The sequence below is a fragment of the Citrus clementina genome, unplaced genomic scaffold (assembly GCF_000493195.1).
Source record: "Citrus clementina cultivar Clemenules unplaced genomic scaffold, Citrus_clementina_v1.0 scaffold_2, whole genome shotgun sequence".
Lineage (NCBI taxonomy): Eukaryota > Viridiplantae > Streptophyta > Magnoliopsida > Sapindales > Rutaceae > Citrus > Citrus x clementina.
Genome location: NW_006262688.1, coordinates 16,747,919 through 16,760,056, shown reverse-complemented (window position 1 = coordinate 16,760,056; position 12,138 = coordinate 16,747,919). Strand labels below are relative to the sequence as shown.

Below are 12,138 nucleotides of genomic sequence, written 5' to 3'. Positions count from 1 at the left end.
ACAACATGCATCTTCTTCAACACATCAACAAACTGATATAATTTTTTAGTGAGCAACACAATGCCAGTAATTTCTCCAGCACTTCACAAGCTCATTTTCATTTTCAAACAAAAAAAAATGTCCAATCTATGATTAAAATAAAATAAAATTATAATTAATTTAAAATAGAATACATTAAAAAAATTAAAATCCACAATCTTTTCAAGATTAACCTTCTTTACTTCAATTCAATGCAGTCATGTATGACACCGAACGCCATTGATTTTCACATGATGTCACCCTTAAGCCACCACCGACACTTTTCTTTTTAACAAATCTAAGCTAAAGTTGCGGGGTTTGGTGACTAAAATTTGATTTTTTTTCCATCTTCAAAGCATTTACATATGTGGATGCCATGGGTACGTGTGTGCTTCGGTTGATGAAAGAGAAAATGATTTTGAGTGTTTCAGTGGGCAGATCTCCAAAGCAACTTTTTGTCTATTTTAATTTTAAATGTGTTTTTATTAATTTATCCTCGTATACTGACTATCTACGAAATTGAGCATAAACGATAGGGGAGGCGTCTATAATTAAGGTCTTATTTCTTATCTAAGTGTTAATACGTTAAATCTTAGGGAGTTCCCCAAAAATTCCCCATTTATGGAATGACACAAGATAAATGTGTTTCAGTGGGGGGGCGTTTCTGCTCACCCGGTTGCATTCTCAATAAACGACAAACTATAACAATTGAAAATCTTCTCCAACGAAAACCTTCAACCTCTCTACTTGTTCATTTAGAACCCTAGTTTGCCACAAACCCATAGCGTTAACAATGCTTCACTGTTACAGTTCCAGAGAATTGGGTCATGAAAGTCTCCAGCATCACTTCTTTTCACCAAGTAAGCTTCATATTCTTCACTCTCCTTTCAAAGCTGGGGTTTTTGCAGGGTCTATAAATCTCCATCACAAAACCTGTGCTAAAAGGCAAAACGTAGACCCAGGCCTAGACATAATTGTAAAAAATTCGCATACCCAGAAGCCAAACCGAAGAGGACCCAGGGTTTCTGGGGGGTTTAAACTTCAATGTAATTCAAAATCTACAATTTCGCCTACTAAAAGTTCTTTAGTTAATAGTAGGAGAAAGAAGTATGGTGGCATATTGCCTTCATTATTACGGTCTTTCGAATCTAATGATGATATTGATAACACCCTTAATTCATTTTGTGAAAATCTGAGTCCAAAAGAACAGACTGTGGTTCTTAAAGAACAGAAAAGTTGGGAGAGAGTTATTCGGGTTTTTGAGTTTTTCAAGTCACAGAAAGATTATGTACCCAATGTGATTCACTATAATATTGTGCTTCGAGCTTTAGGTAGGGCTCAAAAATGGGATGAATTGAGGCTACGTTGGATTGAAATGGCGAAAAATGGTGTTTTACCGACAAATAATACTTACGGAATGCTTGTTGATGTGTATGGGAAAGCAGGTCTCATTAAAGAAGCACTTTTGTGGATTAAGCACATGAAACTTAGAGGAATTTTTCCTGACGAGGTTACTATGAACACAGTTGTTAGGGTTTTGAAGGAAGTGGGAGAGTTTGATAGTGCAGATAGATTTTATAAGGATTGGTGCCTTGGGCGTCTTGAGTTGGATGATCTTGAATTGGATTCTACAGATGATTTAGGCTCTACGCCTGTTAGCTTTAAGCATTTTCTGTCTACTGAGCTTTTCCGGACAGGTGGGAGAAATCCCATTTCAAGAAACATGGGTTTGTTGGATATGGGGAACTCAGTTCGAAAGCCAAGACTAACATCTACGTATAACACATTAATTGATTTGTATGGCAAGGCAGGGCGTCTTCAGGATGCAGCTAATGTGTTTGCTGAAATGTTGAAATCTGGAGTTGCAGTGGACACAATTACCTTCAATACTATGATCTACACTTGTGGAAGTCATGGGAATCTTTCAGAGGCTGAAGCTTTGTTTTGTATGATGGAAGAAAGGAGAATATCCCCTGATACAAAGACATATAATATTTTTTTGTCCCTTTATGCTGATGTGGGGAATATTAATGCTGCTCTAAGGTATTATTGGAAGATTAGAGAGGTTGGTCTTTTCCCTGATAGTGTAACTCAAAGAGCTATTCTTCACATATTATGTCAGAGGAATATGGTTCAAGAAGCAGAGGCTGTAATTATTGAAATGGAGAAATGTGGTCTGCATATTGATGAGCATTCTGTTCCTGGTGTTATGAAGATGTATATTAATGAGGGATTGCTTCATCAGGCCAAGATCATTTTTAAGAAGTGTCAATTGGATGGTGGACTATCATCAAAGACACTTGCTGCAATTATAGATGTTTATGCTGAAAAGGGGCTTTGGGCTGAGGCTGAGACAGTTTTCTATGGCAAGAGAGACTTGGTGGGACAGAAGAAGAGTGTTGTTGAGTATAATGTCATGATCAAAGCTTATGGCAAGTCAAAGCTTTATGATAAAGCTTTTTCTCTTTTCAAGGTCATGAAAAATCTTGGGACTTGGCCTGATGAGTGCACCTATAATTCTCTTGCTCAGATGTTTGCTGGAGGTGACCTAATGGGTCAAGCAGTGGACCTCTTAGCCGAAATGCAAGGGGCAGGCTTCAAACCTCAATGCTTGACCTTCTCTTCAGTTATTGCAGCTTATGCCCGTCTCGGCCAGCTTTCCAACGCAGTTGATCTGTTCCATGAAATGAGGAGAGCAGGTGTGGAACCAAATGAAGTTGTTTATGGTTCCTTAATCAATGGATTTGCTGCAACTGGAAAGGTTGAAGAAGCTCTTCAATATTTCCGCATGATGAGAGAGTGTGGACTGTGGGCAAATCAGATAGTGTTAACTTCCTTGATCAAGGCTTATAGTAAGATTGGGTGCTTGGAAGGAGCGAAACAAGTTTATGAGAAGATGAAGGAAATGGAAGGGGGTCCAGATACTGTTGCATCAAATACGATGATCAGTCTTTATGCAGAGCTTGGTATGGTAACAGAAGCCGAATTTATGTTTAATGATATAAGAGAAAAGGGTCAGGTAGATGCGGTTTCATTTGCAGCAATGATGTACCTGTACAAGACTATGGGCATGCTTGATGAAGCCATTGATGTTGCGGAGGAGATGAAACTGTCGGGGTTATTAAGAGATGTTATATCTTATAATCAGGTGATGGCATGCTTTGCGACTAATGGTCAGTTACGTCAGTGCGGTGAATTATTGCATGAGATGCTAACCCAAAAGCTTTTGCCTGACAATGGAACATTTAAAGTATTATTTACTATATTGAAGAAAGGAGGCTTTCCAATTGAAGCTGTAAAGCAGCTACAGTCATCTTACCAGGAAGTGAAACCCTATGCTAGTGAAGCTATCATCACCTCTGTATATTCAGTGGTTGGTTTGAATGCTTTAGCACTTGGTACCTGTGAAACTTTGATCAAAGCAGAAGCATATCTTGATTCTTTCATCTACAATGTTGCAATATACGCTTTCAAGTCATCAGGCAAAAATGACAAGGCTTTGAATACGTTCATGAAAATGCTGGATCAGGGCCTTGAACCAGACATTGTTACCTGTATTAATCTCGTGGGTTGTTATGGAAAAGCTGGTTTGGTTGAAGGTGTGAAGAGGATTCATAGCCAATTGAAATATGGGAAGATGGAACCCAATGAAAACTTGTTCAAAGCCGTCATTGATGCCTATAGGAATGCAAACAGGGAAGATCTTGCTGATCTTGCTTGCCAAGAAATGAGAACTGCATTTGAATCGCCAGAACATGATGATTCTGAATTTGAAGAGAATTCTGAAGAAAGTTATCTGAATGTGTAGAATGTACAAATATTTGTCATCCTTGTAGTGTCTAGCACATTAGCACTTGCATTGTACAGCTGCAGTATTTTCCAAGCATCCCACACTATTTATATAAAAAAATGGTGCTAATATTTTAAGACAACTGATGAGAAAATATAGAATGTAATTTTTGGCTGATGTTGCTGCATTAGCTTCAATGTATCATTAGTGAATACCAATTTTTGCTTGTTCACTTAAGTTGATTGTTTAGTGTGCTTCGTCTCTAGAAGTTCTTCAAATAAATCTCCCTGAGCTTTCCCTTCTCCATTCGGATACTTAGCAGTATCTGCCATTTGCCAAACTGACAGTTTTCCAAGCTTCATAACCTGTTTGATTTTTGCAACATTGTTCACTTGCTGTTGAGTGTTGACATAAATGTTTATCCAGGCTATACAATTTAACTAGGACACAGGGGAAAGGAAGGAACTCGATGTTTGGACAGCGGAACCATTATGCGATCAATGAAGGTATCAGAACGAAAATAATTTTACTGCTTTGAACTCAAAAGGATCTAAGAAACTTTCCAAATGAATGGACAAGACAGGATTTCTCAATCTCATGCAGTTCGCTGGGATCATGTCATGTTCTCCCGTTATAACTTTCTAACTAAAGTGAAGGAAATATAGGACAGACTTCTGCAAAATCTCATTCTTAGTGGTCCAGTTACATGTAAGTGGTTAAAAAAATCAAAGTCAACTTCTCATGACCGCAGAAGATATGACTTTCTACAGTCGCACTTGCAATGAAAGCTTGAAGGTGTGCCTGGGTTTGCAGTTGTTTCCACTAGTTACAGAAAGTGGATGTCTGCTGTCTTGAGCGACTATGCTTATCTGAAGCACTCGCATTTCACAGCAAACAAAGCTGTTTGATCAAAGATAATTTTTAGCATTCAATTTCATATAAATAGCTTGATTCCGGAATCTGTTTCTTTAGCCCATCATACATAAATACTTAAACGTGAAATTTTGCTTTATCTAGTCCATTTTGTGCCCGGTATCATCTTTCATCAACCTCAGAATGTTTAATCTCTTCTCATCATCTGGCTGTCAACCTTGCACATGAAATTTTGCATTTCCCTGTACTTCCAACTAATCAAGATCATGATTCAGTTTACTGTTTGCTTCAATCCAGCTCTTGCCAGGCATTTTTTTAACCCCACTATATTTCATTAACGTTCTAATCTTGAAGGCATCATTCCACCGGCCAACTGCTCTATACACATTATCTAGAAGAACATAACTCAAGTGGCAGTCAGGTTCCAGTTCCATTATCTTCTTTGCGACACGTTCTGCAACATGAGCATTTCTGAATGTTGTGCAAGCACCAAGAAGAACTTCCCAAAGAGATGAATCATGTCTACAGTCTGCATTTTCTATTAAAGTTTCAGCTTCTTCTAGCAACCCAGCCCGACCAAGGAGATCAACCATGCAATTATAATGTTCAATTTTAGGTTTAATCCTATATTCCTTAGTCATTGAAGCAAAATGTTTTCGCCCTCGGTCAATCAAACCCATATGACTACAAGCAGAAAGCACTCCAATAAAACTAACATGATCAGGCTTAGTCCCCCCCTCAGTCATGTCATCAAATATTCTAAGAGCTTCCTCCCCTCTTCCGTTTTGAGCAAAACCAGAAATCATAGAATTCCATGTTATTAAATTTCTAACAGGCATCTGCAAAAAAATTTGATGCGCAAAATCAACACAACCACATTTTGCATAAAGATCAACTAAAGCTGATTCTATAATAACATCTTTGCATCCACTCCTTCTAATATATTGGCAGTGAACCTCTTTCCCTAGTCTGAGAGCTGCCAGACCAGCACAAGCACGAAGCACAATTCCAAAACTGAAGAGATCAATCTCTTCCATTTCCCTAAAAATCCTAATGACAGACTCAAAATCTCCAGTTTGACAATATCCCTGCAGCAGCGCAGATGATGAAACAGAATTTTTTTTCAGCATTTTATCAAAAACACGGTGAGACTCATCGACCAAGCCACATTTACCATACATGTCCACAAGACTACTCTCAACAACGACATTCCCACAAAGTCCCAATGTAATAACCTTAGCATGAACTTCTTTCCCTTGCTTCAACCTCCCTAAATTTCCACAAGCAGTCAACACTGTCCCGAAAGTAAACCCATCAGCCACCAACCCATGTTCCCTCTGCATCAAATAAAAGAATCCCAGTGCCTTGGCGTATAAATCACTCTTTGTAAAAGCTGAAATCACGGATGTCCAACAAATAGCATCCGGCTCAGGCAATTCATCAAATAACTGGCGTCCGTCTTCTGATTCACAATTCCGTCCATACAGATCAATTAAAGAACTTGAAATCACATGACTCGAAATAAACCCACGTTTTATGACCATCCCATGAAAGCATTTACCTAGCCTGATAAAACCAAGCTCTGAACAAGCCTTTATCACAGCTGACAGAGTAAACCCATTAGGCTCAACATCAAGCCCTGACATTTCACAAAACAATTCAAGTGCATTCTTTGATTTACCTATCTTAATATACCCACTAATCATTGAAGTCCAAGAAATGACATCTTTTATAAAATGACCATTAAATACTTTTTGGGTCTCATCAAAATCAGGCCCCAACTTAATATACGTAGAAAGCAAGCTGTTACCAATAAAAGGGTCATTTTCAAGGCCCGATTTGATGACGTGGGAGTGAATTTGGAGGCCCTGACTGAATGAGAAGACTTTGATGCAAGTTTGCAAGAGAGAAGCGTATACGACAGGTTTCTTGATAAAAGCTGTGCTCAAGTCTGTGGAGTTTAGGAGGCAAATTGCATCGCAAAGCGCACCGGATTTGCAGTAGTTAAGGATTTGAGCTACTTCTGTTGATGAGTTTTGAAGGGTTTTAAGAGTTGTAAGAGAGCTGCAATGGCGTTTGAAGAATAGCTTCATGAAAAGAGAAAGGGTATCCGATTTTTGAAAACGGTGGGGGTTTAAGCCTTTAAGGGTTGTGGTAGTTAAGTGCCCGCCATTATTGATGCAGCCTGAAGGTCCCGCCCCTCTTACCACGAAGGAAAAAAAAAAAAAACAAGTGCATAAATATGTTAAGAGCAATAATATTTAGGCAGAAAATATTTTGGTGGTGTAATATTGTTAAGTAGAAAAATAATTATTTAACACAATTAACAAGTTACAGAATCCATTATATATATATATATATATACACACACACACATATGTAGATTTATAATATGATTTTAAAAGTGTGCGGTTGTGTACAGGGGCGAAGTTATAAAAAAAAATTTGGGTGGGGTAAATTTTTTCCAAGTCCAAATATTATTGCAATTGTAAATATAAATCTTAATGAAAATTTTATTAATGCATAAGAAAATACATTGAATTCAAGAAGCAATTCAATTATAATTAAATATTATTTAAGTTGTGTCTTGAGATACTTTCGAAAATTAAATTCATCGATTATCGAATTTGAATTAATAGTCAACAAATTCTCTTTTAGTGTAAATAACCATACAATTTAATAAAAACTCTTTTTTCATCTTATTTTGAAATAATATCTTGATAAGGTTCACAGCAATATTTTCACCTTAAGCTTCAACTCTTCGAGACTTAGATGCGGGTCGTTCATCTAGTTTAAAATCATCAATATCATATAAAATCTCTCTTAATGACTGAACACTATCTTGTTTATTAAAAAATGCAAGAAGAGTTTTTTTTAGACTCTAATGGTTGATTGTTTGAGATTAGTTAACACCTGAAAAGTAAAGAAATGAAGAAAGCCAAAGAAATATTTTACAAAAGCACTAAATAGAAAATTGCATAATTTAATCAAAACTTTTCTTAATTAAGCTTCTTCTTTTTTTATAGAATGTTTTTACGTGCCATAGTCGCCAGTCAACAACGGCAATGCATTTTGTATATAGATAGGGAAAACTCATAAACCAGGCAATATGGTTTATCTCCAGCATTTCTTCTTCTCTTTCATGGAAATAACTATCATTAGTCTATGACTAATCAATAATTAATTAAAAGATTTGATTGATAAAATTTAATGATTTGACCTAACAATAGTTTAATCTTACACAATAAAATTAAAAAAATAACTAAAAAATATCAATTTTAGTCTTTACAATTAATAAATATATTATAAATGATTAAATAAAAAATAATTTGTTACATACCCTTACCAAGAGAAGATGAATAACTGAAGAAGAAGCAAAACACGTCAGCACGAAGAAGCCAAGAACAAATAAAGCACGTTCTCGAAGAATAAAGTAAATGCTCTATTTATTTATTTATTTATGGGTTAATTTCAGCTTACCGCTTTTGTGAAGTGACAATTTTTAAATTATCCATTTATTATTAAAAATATCAAACTATCCCAAAACTCGTTATTTTTAAACACAAAACTCGTTATTTTTAAACATTGACCACTGTTAACTCATAAAAGTATAAAAATACCCTTATGTTAACAGAATATTCTTGTAACGATATTGTGAGGCTAAAAAAAAAGGTTGATGAGTGACTAGTCATTGAAAAATAAATTAAAAAATAAAGTGTTGAAATAACTTAATGGGTTTAAATAAATTGATAATTTATCTAAATTAGACATGTTAGTTAAATAAATTACAAGATATATCATCATATATAAATTACGATAATACCATCATAAAAAACATTATTGAAGATATAAATACTAAATCCCGTAATTAACTTATAATAATAATTAAAAAAAAAACCCAAGTTCCACCAGAACCGCGAAATCACACAAAAATTTTCTCTCTCCAAGTACAAAATTTTCCTGAGAAAGTGACGCCTACATAACACCCCACCAAAGCGACATTGTTTATTCGGTCGATTCTGTCACTCTATCTCCACCACCACCCTCAATCTCCACACCCCAAAACCCTAACCCTAATCTTAACCGAAACATGTCTATGTCGGCGTACTACTAGACACGGGCGGCGCACCATAGCGGCGTGACTAGCGACTGGCTAGCGCAGTCGCAGGAGGCAGCCACGAGGATAGTAGCCACGGGCGAACATGAGATAGTTGATGGAGGGAAAAGCGGGAGGGTGTTTAGTGTGATTGATGTGTTTAATAATTGGAGAAAGTAACCGAATTTGGCTGAGGCTGTGGCAGTTATACATGTTGTGGCGGCTGTTATTAGGAATAGTGAAGCGAATAATAATAATTATAATAATAAATATAAAAATGTAAAATATTATTCTTTTTTATTTATAACTTTAATTAAGTTCTTTATTTATTTTTAAAATAATTTTTTTAAATCAAAAAATTAAAATTTATCCAGTTCGAACAAAATTAGACATATAGTTAAAAAATAAAAATATTTTAAAATATTAGCGATGCATATCATAAATATTTAAAATATTTATGTTTGTTTTGAAAAACTTAGAAAGATTTAGGCCCATAAAAATTAACCCATATAAAGATTTGACTTTTTTTTTTCCCTTTTTTGAATGTTAGAGGAATGCACAAATACTGGTTTACCCTTTTAGCCGTTAAAAGTAACAGACATATAACAATTTTTGAAGGGTACCTTGATGTTTTGAATAGTAAGGAGGGCGATTTGAGGATTGTCACTTTGTGAGGAGGGTATGCTGAAATTTACCCTTTATTTATTTATATGAATGAGAGGGTTGTAAATTAATGTAATGGTAAAATTGTTAATAAAAGTATAAAGCAATGACATTGACAATTTTGTAAATTTTGCACAATGGAGTTTTTGTAAATTTACACAAGTAACTCTACCCCTGGTAGTACATTAAGTAAACACTTAAAAATAAAACCCTATTTGTTTTATAAGGTTGTTACGAAAATAAAGAAATAAATTACTATCAAACAGAGAAATTTATATAATAAATAGATTTTAAAAGATTTATATCACACTTTTTTTCTCAAAAGTCATGAAATAAATTATTTTTACCATTTTTGACCTCATAGGCTTGAAGAAGATATAAAGGTTATCTTTCATTAGATTAATAAGCGTTACATTTATAGTGCTCACTTGAAATCATGATAAGCCAAGAATAAGATCAAGGCCAGCAAAACAATTATCTTTACATTGATCTTATAAATGCAAAAGCTAAAGGACTTGAATAATTGATAAGTTAAGTGATAAAGTTGTCCTCTGATTAGTAGAATACTAACGAATGCGACACTTCTAGGTCGTCCAACATTTGTGAATTTGTATTACTTAAGTTTTGTAGTTTTGCTACAATATTTTTATCATGCCCCCTCAAAGGTAATGTTCTAGGATGAATATGTAACTTATCTCGCTATCATTGAAACCTATTAGTGGAAAGAGCTTTTGTGAATATGTTTGTAGGTCGATATTTAGTAGGGACATATATACTTGATTTTCACTCTATCTTTGAAAATTATATCTCTCACAAAGTGAACATCGATCTTCATATGTTTGTTCTTGAATGATAGAACACGATTGGTGGCAAGTGAAGCAGCTCTAGTGTTATCGCAACAATATAATTAGAATATCAACTAGCAAAACTTGCAACTCTTTGAGCACAAATTAAAGCCATAAAATTTTTGTTGTAGTATTTGCAAGTGCTCAATACTTAAGACACAAATGAAGACTGTTGTGTGCAATCTCTAATGCTATGGGTGTCAATGTGCGAGTGTACACAACAAGTAATATACTGATGAATATTCAGATCGTCTCCACATGGATTGATATTATCCGATTTGCTACAGCAACCTTAACAATGCAGTTTTGTTCTAAATTAAAATAAAACAATTTTATGAAACTAATAACTAATTAAAATAAAAATGTAATAAAGAAAATTCTCACATCAAATACAAGGATAAAACTAATGGGAATGGAGTAGTTGAGTGAATAAGCTCACTTAATGGCATTGGCTATTATTTCAATTACAGTACTATTGCTACAGCATTTACTATAGCACTGGGCAGAATCCCTCATGCATCATCAGCTGTCGCCTGTTGGATATCTTATATCTAATGCAACCTAACAATAATCAATCGTTACACCAACATTAAATATAACATTAAATGATGTAGGTTCCATTTTCCCTACAAGGTAAATCCCTATGTCTAGTTCATCCCTAATTTTAGATCAAGCATGACCCTATTCAAATTGAGATTCACTCAACTTGGGAAACCCAATTTAAAAACAAGTGTTGTCTTAATGAGATCTACTAAGTCAGACATTTTTTAGGCTCTTTCTTAGCTAGTATCCCTAAATGGGTGGTTAGCCGAAATAGAGAATTAAAATAAATCAATTAAGACAAAATGCTATAGCAAACACAGAGCAACGCACGTATATCAGCCAAACATCTATTAAGATCGTTTATTACTCAACTACAATCAAATTCAGTTCATGGTTTACGATAGAAAAAAAAAGAATTTCAGGCATTAAATACATCCTTATAATGAAATAGAAAACAAGAAAATAATAAGAATGACTGATTTCTATTTTATTTCTATGATTTCTCCTCTGTTAGCCTTCAATCTCTCTCTTGAATTCTATTTTTCTTGTGTTTTTCTCTTCGTTTTATTCCTTGGGTGACAGTTCTCTCTTTTCTTTTGCGTGTGTGCTCCTTTTATAGCTTAGAATTAGGGTAAGTGGAAGTCTAGGGCGCGTATCTTCCAGATTTGGAAACTCCAGATAACAATCTTCTAAGTATCTCGCGCGGAATCTTCTCTATCAATGCTCCAGGATTGCTACAGCAACAGTGCTACAGCAATGGTGCTACAGCAACAGCACTATGCCAGACTTGTTTTAATTCTTCTGTAACCAAGTTCTTTCATTATCTTTGCAAGCTTATTGCAGTAACATTCTTTCCTTGAAATTTGAGCTTCCGGTCACCTACAATTATGCACATGATCTAAGCACATAAATTATTTTAAATCAAACAAAATTTATTAAAAATATAACTAAAATGCAATAAAACCATGTCATTTACTCTCTAAGTATTACTCATTCAAGTATGAAAGTGCCATGATAACTCTCATGTCATAGAGTTATCAAAGACTTTGCTAATGCATTTTGTTTCTTCGAACTCCATGGGATTAAATTGTTGCCAAGATAAACACAATAACCTCTTCTAGATTTTTTTTCATTAATATTATTTACCTAATCTGTATTTGTATAGCTTGTTACTGTCATTTTTCCTTTGTAGTATAAAAAATACCATAATCAACTATTCCTTATAAATATCTAAGGACTCTTTTACACCTAAGCCAATGCAACTGCAAAAGATTTTGCATGTACTGATTTAAATAATGAAAAATATATGA

The 12,138-nt window shown here is 34.7% G+C and overlaps 2 protein-coding genes across 2 annotated transcripts; one reads left to right on the top strand and one right to left on the bottom strand.

Moving 5' to 3' along the window:
- Positions 1-669: 669 nt before the first annotated feature.
- On the top strand, positions 670-4,102 carry LOC18052736 (pentatricopeptide repeat-containing protein At1g73710). The gene has a single exon (XM_024191785.1). It carries the CDS (start codon positions 812-814, stop codon positions 3,824-3,826), a length of 3,015 nt encoding a protein of 1,004 aa, XP_024047553.1. The 5' UTR covers positions 670-811; the 3' UTR covers positions 3,827-4,102.
- A 319-nt stretch (positions 4,103-4,421) lies between these two features.
- LOC18052735 (pentatricopeptide repeat-containing protein At1g03540) lies at positions 4,422-6,949 on the bottom strand. Its single transcript, XM_024190179.1, has one exon. It carries the CDS (start codon positions 6,772-6,774, stop codon positions 4,936-4,938), a length of 1,839 nt encoding a protein of 612 aa, XP_024045947.1. The 5' UTR covers positions 6,775-6,949; the 3' UTR covers positions 4,422-4,935.
- Positions 6,950-12,138: the final 5,189 nt, after the last annotated feature.